This window comes from Pteropus alecto, unplaced genomic scaffold (assembly GCF_000325575.1).
Source record: "Pteropus alecto unplaced genomic scaffold, ASM32557v1 scaffold511, whole genome shotgun sequence".
NCBI classification, from domain to species: domain Eukaryota; kingdom Metazoa; phylum Chordata; class Mammalia; order Chiroptera; family Pteropodidae; genus Pteropus; species Pteropus alecto.
The window spans coordinates 207,289-230,175 of NW_006431911.1; the positions used below are offsets into that span (position 1 = coordinate 207,289).

A 22,887-nucleotide genomic window follows, 5' to 3' on the forward strand; every position below is an offset into this window, starting at 1 on the left:
ATTCTTCCAGCCTTAAGCTGGGACAGTCTTGTTCTGAAATGGTATTGTAGGATAACTGCACCCAGAGAGACGGGGTCTGATGAGGTGAGTATGATGGAATGGAGGGGGTGCAGAGGGGAAAGGATGAGAGATGGCTATTGGGAAGATAAGAACACAGCAAAAACGCTCACAGGGCAACTCAATGTCAGACTTAGGCCACCTCCCTCAAGTATCACAATAGTTTGATTGGTCAGTTGACTCCCCGTATGCCAAGTGGGCAGACACAGGTCAGCAAGCTTGAGCTAGGAAGGCGCTTGGATGCGCAGGAGTACATCTTCGAATTCAGATGTAGGACCACACTCAGGGAAGAGTTTGTGACCCATACAAGCATGGCATGGATGAGATTTTACCCTCATAAGTTTATTTAAATAACACCAACAGCAACAGCAAAACCTCAACCAAAAAAAAGTTGGCATTTCACAGGTCCAAAAAATATTAGTGTGTTAGATGACAGCTTTCTAACAACTAAAAACACTATGCTAGATTTTTTTGGAAAAATTTGAAAATAATGTTTGCATTATTTTCTTTGAAGATCAATTATGTACCTGAGCAAAAATGATTTCTATCAAGACCTATTGATGGAAATCTGGGCAGTATCTCTTTATTTCTGTTTGCATACATGAAAGTTTTCTATCATTTTAACTTCTTTCCAGTTCGATTAGTTGAAAGAATAGAGACATTTTATTTTGAGTAAGGAAAAAAACTAGTAGAAACACAATACCTTTCTCAAAATCCATAAAGGGCTGTAATGAAAGAAAGCTTAGATGGCAGAATGGGAAGAAATAGAAGTTTCAAAGAGCCATATTTTACTCAACTGGAGGCTATGTCAGTGACCTCAAATCGGAAAGACTCCTTTGTAAAATAGTGAGGTCTCTAACGCTGGAAGCATTCAAGGAAATACTGGACTCCTACGGATTCTGGTGATTGTTCAAGGCCTTTATGCACCTGAGATTCCACACCCCTGTCCAGTCTAACCACCAGTTTCCGACTGATCGTTCCAGTGGGGTACTGGCTTTGCTCAGTGTCTCAGTGACTCTCTCTGTGTCCCAAGCAGGCGACTGTCAACTCACCGACACCTGGCCGTTGATGATGACCTCCTCGGAGAAGCGCACTTTGACGGGGTTGGACTTTAATCTGGCCTTTTTTGCAGCACTAATAAATGCTGATTTGGGAGACTAAAAAAAAAAAAAGAAAGAAAGAAAACGTTTTACCTGATTATTGGTAACATCATGCAAACCTTGTTTTCTATCTTTATCCTCCCAGATATGCAATATTTTTGACTTTTTAGTACATGCCCAATTCAAGGATGAAATAGAAATTATAGATGCAATCGAAACCCTGAAATGCTCATAACTAAGTTTGAACTAGTCACCAGATCAGAACTATAAACAGCACGTTCCATGTTCTTACATTTCCAAGGATCTTTTTAAATGATGGCTGTCAGAGTGCCTAAACCCTGCTTTTAATACATAACTTCGAGTACCATGTGGAAGGCTAGCTGCTGGTCAAATCTAATGTTGGGCTTATGATGAGTTGATCACTAATTATGCATTTTAAAAGGTGTAGAAGAGCCACTGATTGGTCGAAAATGACAGATAATCCCATTTTTGTTCACATTAAGGACACATGGGCACGTAAGCGGGCAAGTACACACACACACACGCACACGCACATGCACGTGCGTGCGCGCACTTTATGTACCCAAACTTGAGTTTTAGCCTCTTGTTGGTAACCTGTGACCCTAGGGGCTTACTGGGCAGGGTACAGAGGAAGTCTTGACTTACAATTGAAAGTCAATCTCATATTCTGCCTTTTCTTACAGGTTCTTTGTACTAGTTTGTATTGGAAAGAGGGCTGAGCGATGCAGTTCCTCTTTCTCTAAAACTGCAAGTGTGATGGGAAATCCTGCTTAGAAGGCTGCTGCGATCCCGCGCTGCATCATCTTGGTAAATTTACTGCATCTGAGAATCATCCTTGTTGCATAAGTTTAATAAAACCTGAGGGGAATGGAACTCATATCTAGGTGTCTGCACTATTTGTTTATTTTTAAAAAGAATTGGATTCTCTATTGAACCTCATATGGAGGTAAATATTTAGTTTGAATCATACAATTGCTATTTTATAGATTAAAATGGTCAAATACATATAGTACTAAGAGACTGAGGCTGTTGTGTAAAGAATTCTAGTAATTGACTCTAGAATCAACACAGACGCTCAAACTTGGTGTATTGCATTAATCTCAAGGCACAAAAGCCAATTAGGGTGTCCCGTACTTTGACTTTCAAGTAAAATGAAAAAAAAAAAAAAAAAAAAAAAGGATTCTCATCTTTATCAAATACAAGTATACTTGAGACCAAGTGAAAAAAACAATGATTGAATGGATAAGTAAAATGTGGTCCATCCATACAATGGAATATTATTCATCCATAAAAAGAATGAAGTTATGATACATGCTACAACATGGATGGACCTCGAAAACATCAATTCAAAGAAACCAGACACAAAAGGCCACATATTGTAGGATTTGATTTCATTTTATATGAAATGTCCAGAACAGGCAAGTCCATAGAGACGAAAGGAGATTAGTGGCTGCCAGGGGCTGGGGGCGGGGCGATGTAGAACGGGGTATGGCTTTTCCTTTGGAGTGATGAAGAAGTTCCACAGCTAGATGGTGCCAATGGTTGCACAAGATTTTGAATGTACCTAATGCCACAGGATCGTACCCTTTTAAATTGTTAAAATGGTAGATTTATGTTATGTGCATATAATACATAATAATAGAGTATTTTTTTACTAGAATAATGTAAAACACTATACTAAAACAAAATCACTGTTGGAAAAAAAAACATAGTAAAACGGGCAGGTATATTCTGGGGTGGAATTTTGCATTAATACTGGGGGAATCGTGTTATTCTGAAAGTTCCCCTCTACCCTCCACAGTGTCAGGCCTGGATAGATGGATGGATGGTTCAGCCTCTGGAGCCTTCACTCCTTCACTTAAGCAAGACGTTTTAAGAGAATGACTGTCCCTTAAAAAACCAAACCAAACCAAACCAAAAATCAAAAACCAAAAACCAAAAGAAAAGAAAACACTCCCCTAAAACTCCGAATGGCTGCTCCTCAAAAAGAACAGCTCTGAACATGCTCAACATGACTTTAAAAGTCCTCTTGCACAGCTGACATGACGTGACAGTGGTGTTCTCATCGGTATCTTGGTAATTATAGGTCAAGTTTAGTAATGATTAACGACCAAATCATATAGTAGTGAGTTCATTTGCTTTTGATGTTCCATTTTTTTAGCTGAAGGGAAAACATTCTTCTCTGTCAATGATTTTAAGCAAGCGATATTTACACTGGCATGATGAGTTTAGCACAAGTGAAGGGGCTGTAATAAAGGTACTCTGAACAGACACTACTAATTAGATGAGACGTCAGCATGTGGTAACACCCCACTTTTCCAGCATCGTTTGGGAATGAAGGATGATTTCACATGTTCAATGTACCAGAGACCGAGGTGGATTTCTCTATGCATCTGAATTCTTTAATGTAATATTTTACCATATTTTCTAAATTGTTCTACATAATTCCTTGTCTCGATAAAAAGTATATTTAACAGAACTTCATTTTTTCATGCATTTCATTTGATATGTAATCTTAGAATGCAATGATGTCCCCATGGAAGTATATATGGTTATTTTCCCCGAAAGTAAGTGGCCCCATAATGCAGAACTTGTTAAACTGGGGACGAGTCTGTCTTCTCTCCATAGCTATATAGGACACCCATCTCCTGTAGACTCATTTCCATATTTATTTATCACGCCCTAATGACAAACCTGGTAATCTAAGAAAACCTGAAAGCAAACGAGATAGCCACGGGAGTTAAGTAAATATTATTTTATACATATTTGGAAGTCAACAGACTTGGGATAAAAGTCTCGTTAAGAATCCATACTAGTGCATTTTTCTTATTCTGAATTTGTGACTATTTCATTATTTTTGATAATAATTAAAATGACTTTTGATACTAAAAACATAGCTCTTCAAGTCTGAAGTTTAGTCAATTAGAATCGACAAAGGAGTGGCTTATTCCAGTGGTTGGAGTTACTTGTGATACATGGGGAAGGTAAACCAGTCATGACTGCAGTTTTAACTTGGATCTCTCTTTGAGGCTCAAAAAATATACAATGTGAACCACTCAAAACCCCGATGAATTAATTCTTAGCAAAATGCAGACCTGTAGGTGCTGATCACAAGCACTTCATATCCTTTGGTGGAAATGACAAGTAATTACCATTTAGAATAATCAGATCCTCCTGCTGTTAATTAATTTTAAGATTAGAAGGTCTCTAATCAACCCCTGCACCTCTTTCAAAATTTGCTGTCGCCAAGGTGGTCACGATAAATGTGTGGCATCCTCCTGATGCTTTTAGATGCTCTTAGAAGTGACTAGAACATCTTTTGAACAAAAATTACATAGACAGGATTAAGTTCTAAAACCGAAGTGTAAGGTCTTGAACTTGCAATCCCTACAGTCCTATTATACAGTAGGCATTGAGGGAATGTTTGGTGAAGACTAACTAGCCCAGTTATCACTGGATAACTTACTTGGAGCCCCCTCAGAGCAGACCCTAGGACAAAGATGCACAAGCAAGTCGCAGATCTGGGAGGTGCTCCCAGGAAGCATGGTGAGTAAGCAGGGGAAGGGCCGTAGGGAAGGGCAGTAAGCCAATAAAGCATTTATTGTTGTTAGGCACTATTGTAAGCAACTGGAGCTTAACCCTACCAACAGCCTCGGAAAACAAGGCAGACCACAGCCTCGGGAGCTGTAGTGAGGAGAGAAGGGGCTGGGGTATTTGTCAATCAGCGATGAAACGGCTGCTCTTCCAGAAGTGATAATTCCTCAACACTTCTGGACTGCTCCATGAGCATGTTCCTGTGGCCATAAAAAGCACACAGGCAAAGAATCACTGGTGCTCTCAGCTGGAAATTGGGCTGACAAGCTTGGCATGACACATTCCAAAGGAATATGGTCCCAGTTCTGATAGCATCTGCTATACTGGGGCTTCTATGAGGAGAGTAGCCACCCCTCAGGTATGTAGAACACACTGGAAGGTAGGCAGGAAGTGAGAGGAGGGCAAGCAGGTCCCTCAGCTCTTCGGCCTAGAAGGAACCTGAGGGAATGTGAATCATGGTAGCTCAGAGACACCAGAACCGATAATGACTTAGCCCAAGTCCCACTGAGTTGGGGTTGTGTGAGGGGAGGTTACAGAGACTTTTTAAATACTCTGTCTCAGGTAAGGTTGAACTGGGAAGTTCTGGAAGTTCTGGACTTGGGAACCGTGGGAAGGAAAAGAAGGAGCTAGCCAAGAAAGTTCTGTAATAAAAAATAGCAGCCGTATAAGGAAAGATGATAGTGTGTCAGAACCAAACAAATGAAATTCATGAGTAACTCAGAAATTCTCCTAAAATTCTGTACAGAGGAAAAACAACTAAATATCGACAAAGATTTATACACGAAGATGTTCTTTGCAGAGTTATTTACAGTAACAAAACATTAAAGACATTACGAAGGGCTCAATGATAGGCAGTTGCTTAAGTGGATATCAGTTCAATGTAATGTTTTACAGCCATGCATATGATGCTCATGTAGAATTCTTAATGACATGGGAAAATGCTTGATACGTTAAGTGGAAGAGGCAAAATAAAACTGTACATACATTATGATGTGGGCTACTGACAAGGCATAGAACAAGACTTGGAAGGAGGACATTTCAGGAAGGAGGGCCGGGCAAAGGCAAGCCAAATATTTACTGGTTGTTTCTGGGGAAAAGATTTGCTGACATATTTTTCTGCTTCTGCATTTCCACGATTTTTTTTTCTAAGAAATAAAGGAAAAATGGTGAAGAGAGAGAGCCCTGCATATTACTTAAAATATAATGTGGCAACCTGTTAAGAAATCTTTCTCATCAAAGAATTTTGAGGATCCTATGGTTTTCTACCAGGCCCCCTTCCCCGGGCCTCATTGGAGACTGAGTTCTGTGACCGGGTCATGTTGGGGTGCCCTGAGCCCACATGGAGTGTGACAAGAAGGTATAAACGCTGGTTTTCTGTCTTGACTGGACCTTATTATACAGAAGACATACAACATAAAAAATGCTGGCCAGCAAGCTGCAGAGAAATTAAAGTGCTAATTTTTACTGTCAATGATAAAAGTAAAATCTATGGACTTTCTTTTGGTCTGGCCAGTCATCTGTTTCTGTATGTCAATCCTGACTACCAAGAGAATGTTTAGCAAATAAATAAAACTCAATTAAATTTATTTTTAAAAAAGCAATTTGCTTGTAGGAAAATCCAAACACAAAAATATAGGTAAAAATTTGCAATTTCTTCTTCTCCCATCTGCTCTCCTCTCTACATTTAATGTATCTATTTAAGTAACTTTGGGATTTCAACTCTTTCATTTCAATTGAAACAGGAGGCAAGAGCCTCTCCGGGCTAGATAAGTAAGGGAAGACTTTAGGTAGGGCAGTCATTCCCAAGTAGGGGACATTCTGCTCCCCAGGGCACCTTTGGCACTATCTGGAGACATTTTTCGTTGCCACAACTCAGAGAGAACTGCTACTGGCATCTTGTGCGTAGAGGCCAGGGATGATGCTGAACCCCGTATAGTGCACAATGCAGCGCCGAAGACAGAGAATTCTCCAGCACGAATGTCAACAGGGCCAATATTGAGAAACTCTAAGGCAGCATTTAGAATTTGTACTGAGACTTGAAAGGTGAGAAGGATTTAAATAGGCTGAGGAGGTCGTGGGTGGAATACGTGGTGGGCATTTCAGGAAGGAGGGCCGGGCAAAGGCAAGTCAAAGATGAGACTTCATCTCCAATGACCCAGAAGGAGAGAAGGACCAAAGAGCAGAGGCGTAGCCATAAGAACATGCAACGCCCAACGTAAGAACGTGCTCCTAAATGTTGTGGCTAAATATTGACTTTCAATGTAGCACAACAGCAAGAGCCACCTGAACGTCCAGAAAATTCCAGATTATGTGTTAAAAGAAAGTTCTATGACTCAGCGATAGTAATGAGTACTCACTCATATGAATAACAAGTCACGCAGACTCAAATGGCAAAGACAGCAAGCAGAGCCATAAGACACAACCCTTAACTTAAAGGCAAAACTCCTCTCTCTAAATTTACTGCATGGGCAAAATGTTAGCCAATACTGCAAAAAGAACCTCGTTCGGAGTCAAATGGTTCAGATCTTGCACTGCTACTAGGTTATAAAGTGGGGAGAGATTTTCCAGAAAAGACAATGTCAACCTGAAGTTCCACTGGGAATTTATAATTGCTCAATTGCTTGCTTATTGTATACATCATTTACACTGGCTTTACCAAAATGAATTTGTTCACTGCAGAGAAATGAAGAAGTCTGGGTAGATTTGAGGCAAGTGTGAGTGACATGTGGGTTAACTGAAACCATCTAAAAACGGACCGGCTCTGCTTTCCGTGAAAGGAATCGTGGACTCAGGAGATAGAGGAGCAGGGTGGCCCTGGGATAGGGTTTAACATTCTCCTCATTCAGATGGGAAACTGGAGTTCTGAGCAGGTGTGGGAATCGCCTGCTGTACTGCTGGCAACTGGATCTCAAATCTCGATTCCCTTACGTCCTGTCATTGTGGTGATGGCTGTGTACCTCAATTTTATAAAGATCACTGAAGTGTATGCTCAAAATGGGTGAATTTCGTAATAGGTGGATTACATCATGATAAAGTCGTTTGTTCAAAAAACCATGGGGACTGAAGACAGTAAGATTTTAATCACTTCCTCCCTCCTGATTGAGGCTGTTGAATGAAATTACGATGACCAGATTCCCTCCAATAACCACCTTTAAAGTAAGTCTCATGAAATATCCAGTTCCCTACCAAATGATTTAGATGGGGGTAAGAAAAACAATCCCACTTCGACCTCCTACAATTAGATATTCCCATTAGATTTATGATTCTTAAACTGGAAACTACAAGAAAGTCTTGAGTTTCGTGTCATTTCCAGATGTAAGAGTCACATAGGACTGAAGAGCTGATTTTCCAGATATTTAGGAAATGCATTATTTTCTTTTCTCTCCAATGATTGGGTTTGTACAAAATACGACTAATCAAGAATCCTGGACTCATATTGCAAATGCGTGCTATTATTCTCTGCTGTTATTCGTCGTCGTGGTTTTACTGGAGCGGGAGGAGGAGACCAGAAGACCGAGATCATACGGTGGCACTCTTACTCACAGGACACTTACAGGGTAAGGCTGAATGACAGTCAGGAGTATCGATTCCTTGCAGCTTCTGTAAGACAGAAAAACAAACATATTTATGAAAGGCGCAGAGCCTGAACTGCCGCAGTAACGGTGTTCTTTTGAAATACAACGTGTGATGTGTTGGAGAAAGTTCCTTGGGCTCACAGGGCAAAGAACCAAATGGCTCCGAAGTGGGCTTTCAGACCACGGAAAAAACCAGAATCAAGTGTTCACCCAGTGTTAACAAACAGCCCGACTGAAGCTTCTTCCCACGCGGTTCTCGTCGGGTGATATTATCTGCAATGCACAACAGCAGGGCCCTAAAATAAAACTCGCAGAGGGAAGGTTGGTTTTAGAAACATCATCTCAGACTCTTCACACTTTTCGCTGCTCTCAAAATTGATTCTCCCTTTCCGATTTTCCTATAGCTGCTGAAAAATTTTTGGTGTGATTTTCTGTAAGGGGGAGAGATTTTGAAAAATTCCAGCCATTCATTGAACATCATTATCTTGTCAGGGTGAGCATCATGAAAGAAAATGTCACTGTAGGTTTTTTTTATGTAAAAACAGCTTCCCAGCAAAATTCATTTTGTGTGGACCTTGGGCAGATAAATATTTCTGACGGCAACTCACGGGAAACGTTGTTCACCATAGGGAACACTTTGTAGCTAAAAGCACAACAATGTAATATAACGGTTTATTTAATTTCCTCCAACTAACCCAAACCTTTCAAATAACACGAACCCTTGGGGAAAAATCATATTATGGGTTATAATAGTTTTTCTTCCTTCCTTCCTTTGTTCCTCTTTTTATCATGAGTAGGAGAAAGGTCAGTTGTCACTTTGTTGAGGAGAAGCTGACTTTTCCTTCTTCAGGTTGTAATTAATTCCCTGCTTTTGCGATTTACTTCCTAAACGAATAAAGCGAACAGGGGTCTGCCGCAGGGCTGTGCCCTTGGAGAAGCCACTAGAAATCACATTTCCGGTGCCAGCTGCTCTGTGGTTTGGCTCACTCATGGCTGGCTGCGTTGGATCATGTTCTGCCGACTTGTCGCAGAGGCGGTGGGTATCGGCTCGGAGGAGAGGGCTGGGGGGCAGGGATCAGTGGATGAGGGGAAGGAGGACTGGAACTCAACACACTCGAGAAAGACTCGGAACATTTAGTATGATGACGACGGTGGGGAGGGCAGTGCACTGCTGACAGCGGCCCATCTGCTCCCATGAGGTCCCAAACAGTGGCAGAGAGCCCCAGTAACTGGAGCAGACAGCCAGTATTCCCATTAGATGGGGCAATACAGCAACAGCGTGATCAAAGAAGTCAATGGATAAAATGCACAATCATGCATCGCTGGTGAGTGTGTCAACATGTGGAGCTACATGCAAAACTGTGTGAAATATATAATGCAATTTACACAGGCTCAAAATACATGTGCGCAAAACAGCCACAATAGGATTAGAAGAATGCAATCAAAAATGACAGGATACACACTAAATATAACAGTTTTCTCCTAGGGGAGATGGGAGCGGGTGTGAACATAAATAAATAAAACCAGAGAGGGGCCTTGCATGGGTCTATGATGATCATTTTGTATTGTGAATTTATGAGTTTGACCGATTCAACTCCCTGTACCTGTGATTTAAAATAAAATTCGTAACTTGAAGGAAGATGCAATGTGGGGTAGTGACATGTCAGCAAATTTATAAACTATCTAAGGGGTGGTGGCTCTTGGAGATCTTTAAAGTAACTCTGAATGTGCTCACCAAGACAGTGGAGAACCAGCATCCCAGGTCCTCAGGCCCATCCCACAGAGCCAAACCTAGGTGGCTTTAACACAGTCCCTGGGCTCCCACTGTTTCCCATGTAGCTATCTCTATAAGAGGGACAAATATACAGAAGTACCATGAACAGAAGCAAGGCACTGCTTCTGAGCCCTCACTCGTTTCCCTCGTTCACAGGAAACAAGAAGCATCCAGCAGATAAGAAATGGGATGTGGCTCTACCGACCGAAGAACGCGTGAGTGTGACCGCGTGGTAGTGGGCCTGTTTGTCCTGCCTGCCTGGTCTCTTCTGCCCAAGTCCGTCCTCCGACATCATCATCTGAGCACAGCTGATTGGCCCCCAGTGTTGGAATGAGACAAACAGATTCCTCTCTCCAGAAGAACTAAGAGACACGGTCAAGGAGAGTTGAGGGCCAAGTCATCTACGAGGCTGAGTAGAAGTAAAGGTTACAGATGCTGGTGGCCCCCCGAGCAGTCCTGGTTGCCACCATTCCTGAGGGCTGGTTGATCACCATTCTGTTAGAAATAAAATAATTCATGTAAAATATCTCAGTATGATATCTATCAGCAGTTCTGGGAGTGGACGTTTGTTTGTTTTCTAGCATCTGTAAGTACCTAATTATCACCTGCCAGATAAGAAGAATATACTCCACAGTGCTTTGGGTCCCTTAGGATGCCTGATCCCATCCTACGAGGAAAAAAGATCGAAGCCACATGTATTTATATTTTACAGGATGCTAAGATGATTAAAGCAGATTCAGCTGAAGCTTCAAGCCAATAGATGCTGATCACTGTGACGTGCCAAGCAGAGTACTGTAGGACTTTCAAAGGAGGTACTAAAAATAAGAGTTTGGGACTTGAAACTCCTTATTCACTGCGGGATATGACCCGTGACTTAATTTTTAAAAAAAGGCAAAGGGGACAGGCTGGCGTCAGCAGCACGCGCCTGTAGAGTAGAGGCTACATTTGGAAAATTTGGAGAATTTTCTCAAACCTGCTTCATACATTTACGGGCCTGCCTGAGGTTTCATAGAGGGCTAAGTCAGAACTGGCCTTGGAGAGCTGTTACGAACACGCAATAAGCAAACAGAACACGGTTGCATTATGATTCCATCCTCTGAGACTTACTTGCTACACTTACTCCCAATTTCTATTCACTTAAACACTTACTTGAATAGATTATATTCTTTGAACCCAAACAATCCTTGACTGAGACAGTGAGTGCTGAGACCCCTAAGAAGAAACAATTGAAAGATAAACATTAGCACGAGGCTGTGGGAAATGCTAATTTTCTCTAGAGCAACGCTCAGTGGCACGGTATTTATTTGTTCACTGCTAGAAACGGAAGCAGATATTCACGGCTCCAGTTCGTCTAGGAGTAGACGAACCCGTGAAGAAGGCCATTTGTCCTTAGATGCTAAGAAAAAAGGCATAGACACTGTATTAGTTTCCTATTGCTGCCATAATAAGTTATCACAAACTAAGTCACTTAAAACAATATAAATTTTCTTTCCTTACAAGTCTGAAGGTAAAAAGTCTGAAATGGACCTCACTAAACTAAAATCATGGTGTCAGCATGGCTGCATTCATTCTGGAACCTTTTCCGGTTCCTAGAGACTTCTGGTATTCCCCGGTTCATGGCCCCTTCCTCCATCTTTAAAATTGGCAGTGAAGCATCTTCCAATTTCCCCCTGACTCACCCGCCTTCCTCTTTCACTTATAAGGACCCTTGAGATTGCATTGGCTCCCCCTGGTTAACCACCCCATCCTTAACTGAATCACATCTGCACAGTCACAGGCTCTAGGGATCAGAACATAGACATCTTGGGGGGAATCATCATTCTGTCCTACCACAGATACTAACTTTACGAGTTAGCTAGTGCTACATAACAAATTACCACAAAATACACACATTACCTCCCAGCTTCTAAGAGTCAGCAGAATGAGCATGGCTTAACTTGGTCATCTTTTGCAAGTTCTCCCATGAGACTGCAATTAAAGCGCCGCGCAGGGCTGGGGTCTGAGCCGAAACCTCGGTTGGGAAGGCTCCACTTTCCAGTTCACTTCTGTGATTTTGAACAGGATTAGATTCCTTTTTGGGATGCTGAACCACCGGCCTCAGTTCCTTGCTGCAGTTGGCTAGAGGCCACCCATAGTTCCTTGCCATGTGGGCCTCCCCAATATGGTGACTTGCTTCCTCAAAACCAGCAAGGGAGAGAGTCTGCTGGCAAGATGGAAATTACGATCTTACATAATCATGGAAGTGATATACCAACACCTTTGCCTTATTCTATTGGTTAGAAGCAAGTCACAGGTCCTACACATACTAAAAGAGCGGGGAATATGCAGAGCTATGAATAGCAGGAAGGAAGGATTATTGGGGCCCATCTTAAATTCTGTCTGCCACACTAACAAGGAGATTCATAAATGAGGAAACTATAAGTATCTCAAAAGTAGTTTCCACCCACGAATTCAGCTCACACAGATTTTTTTTTTTTTGGTCAAGAACATCAGGAAGAAGCATTACTCAGTATACTGTATTAATTTGAAAACATTTTTCAAAATATATCTTATATTTATGGCACTTTAAGTCTTTCCGTCTATAGTAATTCTCTATAAATTGCCTGAAATATAAACTAGATTGATTTTAATTTTATTGTTTAATGAATAAATGAAGTTATCTGAATTGAAATAAAATATTTCAGTATGTTATTTGTCATCTGGACTGGAGACATACTTTTCTTCTGTTTTCTCTCATCTACAATTTTTTGATTATAACGTGCCACACAAGAAGAATTAACTTCATAATGTTTTGTATCCTTTAGACTTCCTAACACTAAGATTCTAGGAGGAAAAAAAGAAAAAGATCTAAGCTCTTTTAAAACAGCCTCACCAGAAAGCTTAGAATTCAGAATGGAACACGCCACATTCCATTAGTCAGATAACTTCATTTTCTGAAGGCCTAAAACAGCCAAAGATTTTTAAAAATCCAGTTAGAAGCACATTTAGAGAAGTATTATTTCATAATAAATTCCAGGTAAATTTTCTACTTTTGAGAATAATTTCCAATTGCGGTGCCAATATTTTTTAAGTGGTTGAGTTTGTCAAAAACATCATTTGAATCCCTGAATCACAATGCTGAGCCACAGAGGAAAATAACATCTGACAAACCCTAAGCCACTCCTATCAAATTTGCCTTCAATTCCTCTTCATTTCTTTAACAAAAAATCTTCGCTTAACCTTTTTTTTTGGATGGAGAGTCCCTGGAAACATGTTTGGGACCCTCAGCATCAGTGGTTGCAGGTCATGCTTTGGTATCGCATCCGTTTTAAATTTCACTGGATGTGATTCTGCTGCAGAAAGCAAAGCGACGCGAGGAAGAAGCTCAGATTTAGGCTTTCGGTATTAAAATCCGTTTCATCGATGAAGCTAAAAGCTCGTGCTGTCTTTTTCTTGAAGCAGCATCGTTTGGCAGCTTTCTTTAACTGCCTTTCGCACTTTATATGTGCATGATTTTAATACTGCAATATGTAACCATATCGGCATGTGCTAGTGTATGTTTCCCTTTTAGACCAACCAAATTGATCCCTTGATCAACTCGGAGGTTGATAGGAATTTGACAGAGTTGCAAAGAGCATCGAGATGTCCTCAGAGATTGGGAAGACAAATCAAAACAAAAACGAAACAACTAAAATATATAGGAAGATATTTCACGTTAACATTTGTGCATCTTGTTAAAAAAACAAACAACAAAACAAAAAGAAGTCCAAACAACTACGAGATTTTAAACTTCAAAAGTGAAAGTATCAATCTATGAAGGCTGAAAGGCTACACTTTTAAAAGGCAACACGAAGAGGTTATTTAGGGCTAGCTATGAAAGGATTTTATAACTGTAAAATGACATTCTCACGTAACTCAAATGCTTGATGTACGGTATTTTTATTTGGAAAGAGGTGGCGAGGCACAGGGAAGGGGTATTTGAACTCTCACTTCTAAGGTAAATACATGCACACATAAGATTCTTTCTTCTTGTACTTCAGAGTTCTCCAAAGAGATTAGAAAAATATTCTTTTCTGCAAGCTAGTGCTTCTCAGCCATTAAACTCTCTGTGGTGGACAGCTACCGTTGAAGGAAATAAGAACAACCAATTAATGGCATTTCTCCAATGACGCTTTGCTCAGAGAGCCTTTCTGCAAACCTAGGAAATTATGAAGCCACTGGGATGCCTTCTATTTTCTCTTCCTATCTGAACCTTGAGATGTAAAAAGAACATTAAGATTTTAAGAACATCAATAACCGGCCGTAACATATTCAGCCCAGTCAATTGCTGCCAAAGCTGGAGGAAATATTGTTTCCCTTCATTTTCAGAAAAGTCGCCATAGGATGATTAGGAATGGAGGTTTAACACTTCATCTAGTTGACCTTTCCGAGACTCTAAATAGAGTTTGTAATTATCCACTGCATCAATGCCTAACAGGTATGGAAGCCATTAGTCGGAGAGAATGGAAATGGCTGGTGAATGACCAAGCATTCAAACAAGGTATACGCATGACGGCCAAGTGTGATCTGTCGCAGACTTTAGGAAACACTAACACTCGACCCATTGTCACTGAACCTTGCCTTTACTTTGAAAACCGTCAAGGAGAGGAATAAGATTATTTGTTATTTATGAACATCTCAGTTATGTTCAGGGGATGCTGAGGAAGAAAATGGGCATAATGAAGCCACCATAGTCATCAGGGTAATAAAGACAGAGAGGAGATGCGCCAAAGTTCACTTGTCCAGTAGCACTGACTTGGCTTCTACCAGTTCTACAACATCTTTCCTGTTACCATTTTTTTGCTGAGCCAAGAAGCCCGCCAGTTCAGTAGCCAAAGGGAAAATGAAGAGAATTTAAGGAAGACCTTTATTAAGCAATCTGTTAAAGAGTCTACCCTTAAAAATGGGATGACTGTACTGTTCGTCTTTTCGCATCTGCAATATGGAGGCTCCAAAGATGGCGCTCAATGAACCGTACCTTTTGGTATTAACGCTTTTGTGTCGTCTCCTCCCCCGAGAATCTAGACTACTTCTGTGACTTACTTTTGACAAACAGAATATTGTGAAAGCGGCAGGACATGATTTCTTGGCCTTGGTTAGAAGAATCCTAGGAGTCTTGCAGTGTCCACATGGGTATCTTGGAATCCTCACTCTGAGAAAAGCCAGCACCAGGTAAGAAGTCCAACAACCCTGTGACCACCATGTTGTGAGGAAGTTAGCCATGTGGAGAAGCAGTGTGGAGAGAGGGAGACTTGCCTGGTCAGCCACAGCTGTGTTAGCTAAATCCAGGCAATGACATAGGAGTGAAGAGGCCATCTTGGATGTCCAGACCAAGCAAGCTGTCATATGGCTCCAGACCCAGCTGTCATTTAACTGCAGCCAGATGAGAGACAGCACTGAGAACCATCTAGATAATCCCAGTTAACCCACAGAATCATGAGATTAGAAATTACTTTATCAAATTATTACATTTGTTGGGTGGCAACAGAAAACTAGAACATCATCTGTCCGTAAAGACTTGAAGACAATGTTTTTAAAAAATTGGTAATCGAAGGAGTCAAATGGTTTTGAAATTGAACATATCTCCCTTATCAAGGAAGGACAAGTGTCCAATCTAATCACTCCCCGGAATACTATAATAGAGACCCATCTTTTAAACACATCTTTCATGCAAACGTTTGTGGACATGTGGAAAAGGATGTTCGGACTGCTGAAAATGGGGTTAGCGCAATTTTAACATTAATTATTGACTTTTGGAAATTAGGGTGGAGAGGAAAATAACTAATAAACTTTAAGGGAGAGGAAAAAAAAAACTCGATTACACAATCGGCAGTGCATCCTGAGGTATATATTTGACCTTTGCAGAGAAAGGATTAAAAGCACACTGGAATTTTAGGTTTAGAATTAAATAGCTTACATACAATCAATCTCTTGAATATAAACCTAGGGAGAAACCAGATTTCTTGGCAAAGTCTAATTCACATTTTACTGAATGTATTTAAAGCTTACGCTGTGCTTTTCTTTGTGAAGAATATTAGGCTATTACGTCAAAAATCTAAATAAATGATGCCGTGATTATCAAAATTAACATTTTAACGAAATGGTCTCATTTCAAGCCCTTTGTTTTATTGTATTTTTTAAAACTTTGCAGTAAAATTTCAGGTTAGGGATTCTGAATTTAGAAACTGCTGCAAAGAGTTTTATTTGCATATGATATTGGTTTTTGGTTTGACCTAAATTTTTTTGTCCCTTTATTTTTTGCTGAATGAGTGTTGTCTTTGGCCTTTGAACTGCTTACCTTTAACTCGTGGAAGAAACTTGTATTATATTTATAATTCGTAAAGGGCAGAAGGACCTCTTGAGATAAAAATTATTTTATATAGATGTATGATACTAAATAGCTCTCAACTCATTCATTCTTTCGATAAGTATTTATTGAATATCTAGGGGGTGGTAGGCATGTGGGATCCATTAGTGATTCTCAGTGGGGAATAATATTGCCCCACAGAGGGCATTTGGCAATGTCTGGAGACATTTATGGCTGTCACAACAACGGGGGTACTACTGGCATTTAGTGGGTACAGGACAGGTACACTGCTAAGCATCCTACAGCACACAGGATAGTCTCCCCAAAGCAAAAAAATTTCAGCTCAAAATGTCAATGGTGTCAAGGTTGAGAAACCTCAGGCTATCATATCAGACACCCAGCACCGCCCCACCCCTAAGAAAACCACTCTCTTGACTTGCAACACCATAGAATAGCTTGACCCTTTTTGGAACATTATATTAATATAATCACATAGCATAAACTACTTATTTTTATTTCTTCTTTCACTCGGCATTGTGTTTGAGATTCATCCAAACTGTCACGTGTCGTTGTATGAATGTACCACAATTTCTTTATCCATTCTACCACCGATGGATATTCGAGTGATTTTTCAATTTAGAGTTAGAAAGAATAGAATTGCTATAAATATTCTTATATATGTCTTTTGGTGACTATATGTATGCATTTGTGTTTAGTATATACTTAGGAGTGGAACTGCTAGGTCATTGGGTATGCATGAGTTCAAGCAGAGATCCTGTTATATTTGGCTATATCATTCCCCCCTAGTCTTGTGACATGTACATCTCTTTAATTCTGCAAACTCTAATAGCCTGCTTTACATTATTCTTTTACTTCTTAGTGTCTGCCAGCTAATGGAACAAGTTGTAGTCCATCAATGCATACTGTCATCTAAAAACACATTCTTGAGTACATGCGGAGATCAGTACTATTATGACTGAAAGACATCGTGTTGAATAAACAATTGATCTATGTCTCACAAAGGAGAGGTTGGAGAAGAATGTCTGAAAGTTGCTTAGGAAGTAAAATCTGTCAGCTGAGTGAGGACTGCAAGAAGATATGAGTACATAACATTCAACTCGCCTAAACTAAATAGTTCAAACTGTACCAAAATTATTGGGAGCCCCAAAGCCCTGGTGAGCCGTTGGTAATAGTACAAGCTCATCAGGACACATTGGGAAAGGACAGATTTAATTGACATCTTCTCATTCTTTTCTGGCTGCTTCTACTCGCTTCCAGTATGAAAGCAGCCTTCCCGTCATCTTTTTGCCTGTCTGTATCTTCAAGGATGTGCTATTCGAAGAGTTAAATGTAAAAATTTCCAAGAGCATTGCAGTTGGCTCAGAACATCCAAAGAACCCTCTAGACCTCTGGCTATTTCAATTCAAATTCACTCAATAAAATAACATTAAAATCTAGTTTCCCTGTTGGGCTAGCCACAGTTTAAGTATTAAACGGCCACAAGTAATTAGAGGCTTTCATAATCCATCACTGCAGAATGATTTGTTAGACAATGCTGTTCTAGATGCTCATCTAAAGATACTTCCCCAAGAAACACCAAGACGATCCTCCTCCAAAATTTTAGCACGATCTCTATCTTATTCTAAAGGAGGGGGCAGTCTAGCCAGCTGGATCTGATTTGTGAGAAGGCACACAGAGACAGAAATGACGCTCGAGGACATCACACTGAATAAACCTTGCAGCAGCCCATTCTCTTGGGAAAAAAATTTAATAGTTTATCCCTAAAATTAAGAAATAATATATTTTTTCTAAAATAATATGATGATTTCTAAAGATTTCAACTAATACTGTTTCAGTATTTCCCAATAGGTTCCCCTGTGCCCGAGTGTACACAAAACTGGAAAAAAATTTGAACGACAGCAACAATGACGAATTAAAAAGTAGATTAATAGCTAATTTGTTCTAAATGATTACCACGTGCCAGACATTGTACCGCATACGTTACTTGTGCTGCTTAATTTCAAGCCTGTCGATATCCCAGTAAAGACGGTACTGTCAGGCCCATTTTGGAGATGAGGAAACTGAGGTTCAGAGAGATCGATTAAATGGCTCCAGTTTACACAATCAGTAAGTGATAGAAACAGAGCACAGACCTGTGCTTTGCTTTGTGACTTCAAAGCCTGTGTCTGTGTTCTTAAGTTGTCCTAGAAATTCAGATATGGGTCTAGAAGCGCAAAACTTAGAAGGTGCCAGAGTGGCCTTGTGGCCACCCTGCTAACACTTCCCAGCATGTGAGCCTTATTAGTGCTTAAAAGGAGCTTCTGTTTCTTGTATATATTTGGGACAAATCACATCACCCCACTGGGCTTCGCTTTTCTCAACTGGAAGAGGAGGGAGCTTGTACTAAATTAGTGGTTTTCAAACTGTGCTCCATGCAACCCTTCTGAGAGGGTGACACATGCCAGTGGGAAGAGCCCTGGATACCCCTGTGTCTTTTCAACCGGAAACCCTCCACTGCTTTATGTACTGTGACTGTGGTTAGGTTCCTGTTGAAGACGCTGGTGCTAAAAGCAATAGGAAAATTCAGGGGCTAAATGATCGCTACTGGTTCATCAAATTCCAAAAGGCTTCCATCGGCAATTCTAAATTCCATTCTGAATTTCTGTGAAGGTGTCCAGCATCCTCCTCTCACTTAAACTTCTTTTGTTCAATGAAAAGCGAAGATAACAGTTTTATTGGATTTGTTTGCTTTTCTATTCTTTGCATTTTGAGAATGCAATAATATCGTCTGCTGTTTTCTATTGCAAAACTAGAGCATCTCAGTAACAATCGCAACACCCTAGAAGAGAAAGGTAACACTATTATCTCAATTTTACTGATAAGGAAACAGGCTTGGAGAGGTTACAGCACTTTTAACAAAGTTGCATGGCTAGACGCTTGCCTGACCCTAGACTTTGGGCTTGGCCAATGACTTCCTTTGGCTAACGGAAGAGGTACAGAAGTGACAGTTTACCAGATCAGAGCCTACTCTTTGAGAGGCCCTGTGTGTTCCTGCTTGCTCACTCCTGCTCTGTATCACTATGTGCGTATCATACCCTAGCCTGTGCCCTGGTCCAAAGAGGATGAGAGACCTGTGGTATAGACGTGAACCTAATCTGTAGCTCTCAGGCAAGCCCAGACAGATCAGCAAAGCCATCCCAAAGTTTTCAGATGCATGAGTAAGAAACGATTATTTCCAGATATAAAAGGACAAATATTACATGAATCCACTTACATGAAATGTCTGGAATAGCCAGATCCACAGAGATAGATAGAAGATTAGAGGTTACTAGGGGTGCGGGAAGGAGGATGGGAAGTTTTCTCAATAGATGTAGAGTTTCTGTTTGGGGGTGGGGGCTGAAAAACTTTTGGAAGCAGGTAATGGTAATGGTTATGCAACACTGAGTGTAACTAATGCCTTTGAATCGTACATTTAAAAGTGGTTAAAATGGCAAATTTTATGTTATGTATATTTTACCACAATAAAAATATATTTTTTTTAAAAAAGACCACATGTATCTATTCTCCATTCTCTGCCAAAGAGCAAAGAGCAGTCAAATGCCAGGCATTTGTAAAGTGCATACTTAGTACAGGGACTGTCCATAATAATAAAAAAGACATGTTGCCGTATGAAGCCACTGAGATCTTGTGGTTATTTGTTCTGAAGCAGTAGCTGACCGACACAAGTGCATCTAAGAACAGGGCAGACATCACAGAGAAAGAAGAATGAGAATTCGATGTAACATCCAGTATGAGTAAGAGAAGAAGAAGAGGAAATGTCAGATTCAAGATCTGGTCTGCTGAATGAAATCTCTCCAGGTTAAAAAGAAATTAGGTGGTGGACCAAGGAAGGAACTGATTGTTACGGCAATTAAAAGAGACCATTTGCAAGTGGCTCATGCCATTTCAGGGTCATCTCATGGGGGCAGTGCTGTCAGGGGGTATGCGAGATGACTAGAGGAATTCAATGAGCCGAAAACATTTTCGAAACATCAAAAAATGCGAAGCCAATACAAATTTGGAGCCTGAGAGACTGGAAGAGATTAGGAAGAGACAGGTAGTGTCATCTGCCAAGTTGAAGCTGTTAGAAAGAATACTTCATATCCTGAGTCAATTCTTAGGGAAAAAAAAAAAAATCACATTCTTATGCAACTCAAATCAATTTGCCCTGACAGTTGCCTTCCATTTCTCTCTTAGTTTAGAAGATATTTATGATTGATTCTTCTCTCTTTTACCTCTTTCTTCACCCCTGTTCACCGGTCCTGTGGTGCTCTCACAATAGAGGGACTTAATATATTTTTAAACGATAAAATTAAACAGAGGGCCAGAGACTGTAATGGAATATGTGGCACAATCACAAATGGGAGGTGGCAGTCGAAGCCTTTTTTGTACCCATGTTGAGGGGCTAAAATTGTTCAAGAAATGAGGTGTTAGCTAAATAAAAGTCTCAGCAGCAAGCGATGTGGCTGCAAAATGGAAGTAATAATAATGATAATAATAACAGTCCTGCTTAGAGGATTGTTGTGAGAACAAATTATAGATGGCTGAACTGCTTTCAGGATCTTGGAAGAAATGTATTATGTAAATTCCAGTTCCTTTTCATTATTTTTCCTTGAAGACTGCCAAAAAAAACAAAAAAAAAAAAAAAAAAAAAAGATAGTAGTGGGTGGATGAGAACAGGGATTGAGGGAGGAAACGGAGAGAAAATAATTCAAAGAAGCCAGTGATAGAACTTCCTGGCCATTGCATTTGCTTTAATAAATGTATCTACCTAGCCACACGGCTATGTAAGCGGTGGAGTGATTTCTCCCCCCTGCTCTTGTCCAGGAAATATATAGATTTTATGTCAGTTGTGCTAAGAGCATCCTCTCCGTCTCGCTGACATGGCTATTGCCTTCACTCCGATCACTGTGCTCTTTGTTTTTAACAGCCACTGAGAATATTCTCCCCAGGCAACGAACTGTGAGTGCCTGGTCCCCTGGGCAGACACCGATACTCCATGCTCTGGGAGAGTCGGCATGCAAAGGTCAGTTGGTGCAACCACTGTTTTAAACTGAGCATTTCAGAAAGCGAGGCTGATCAGCAGCTTGTTGCTATTTCAGTGAGAGAAGTTAAATTCCTATCTTGGACTCCATGGATATGTTCGCATTTGTCAGGTGAGATGACAAGGAGAAGCTTATGGCTTTCACGACAACCAACACGTGAATTGTTTGTCAAATTAATTCATTCAATAACCATATTTGGGGAAAATATCTTTTTTATCAAGAAGTGGAATGCCTCCTGTCTCTTTTCTCTGTGGTCTATTTGGGAGCAATGGGAACCATCTTACTGAGGTATCATGCTGATCACACCACTTCCGGCTCCGAAATCCTATGCTGATTTCCAACTGGACCTCAGGTTTCAGGAAGATACCACATCTTTTTCTTCTGCCAGCAGCTTCCCATTTACCTTCACTTACATGTCAACTTTAAAGACCAATTCATTCCACAGATGTCTGACGAGCCCCTACTATGTATTAAAGACTATGTAAGGATATGCCAGTGGACAAAACAGAAAATAAGCCCTGCCATCTGGGGCTACCACTCTGTGGAATCACATGGGATTCACTCGGGCATTTGGACAGAGGATGCCCTAGCTGGCCGGGAGTGGGCCTGGGCAGCCACTTCCATCCTCCAGCCATCTGTATTCTCATCCAGAAGATACAGAATCTGGACCAGATCTCAAACTACATGGATGTCTCCCAGAGACCCAAAGCCGCTCGTCCTTTCAGCTGATGAGCCTCCTGCATTAATCGAGCTGATTTGTTCAATGTCATTCACCTAAAACTTCCGGCGGCCTTTTCTTCAACAACCCCCTTTTTTCAGAATGCTCTCCAGGAATCATTCCAGGAAGCTTTCCCAGGTTATTCCTTCTGCCTCCAGGCCTACCGGTGTCCATGGCAATCTCGCAACAAGCAGAGACGGCTCTGCAGGGGCAGGTGGGGGAAAGACTCTGCCTCTCAAAGAAAAGAGGGAACAACTTGGGAAAAGTGAGAAACGGGCTGCTTGGCTACCTGAAGTCTCACGGCTTGGATGGTTTTTTTTTTTTTTTGTCAGAAGGCTACTTTGCATAAGTTTCAACAGGAACAGGAACTTGGAGGGCTAGCCGGGATGTACGTAGGCACACCAGCATTCTCAGAGGAGCTGCAGGTCTAAGTGATCATTTATTTCACACCTACTGCATGCTAGGGACTGTGTAAAGCTCTTCATGCCCAATATTTTTCATGCACTCCTTCGAGTATGTTAGGAATTAGGTCTTATTAAGCGTATTTAGATATGAAGATACCGAGGCTCTGGAAATTAAAATATTCGAGCCCAGCCACCAGAAGTAAAAAAACTAATCCTATTTTAACAAAGCAGATCC

The 22,887-nt window shown here is 40.8% G+C and overlaps 1 protein-coding gene across 1 annotated transcript in view; it reads right to left on the bottom strand.

Moving 5' to 3' along the window:
• Positions 1–22,887, bottom strand: part of FRMPD4 (FERM and PDZ domain containing 4) — a 712,471-nt gene that overhangs the window by 33,607 nt on the left and 655,977 nt on the right. The window contains exons 8-9 of the mRNA XM_006906031.3: positions 8,327–8,372; positions 1,110–1,214 (exon numbers count right to left, since the gene is read on the bottom strand). Coding sequence (XP_006906093.2) covers positions 1,110–1,214; positions 8,327–8,372 — 151 coding nt within the window. The remainder of the gene's footprint in view (positions 1–1,109; positions 1,215–8,326; positions 8,373–22,887) is intronic.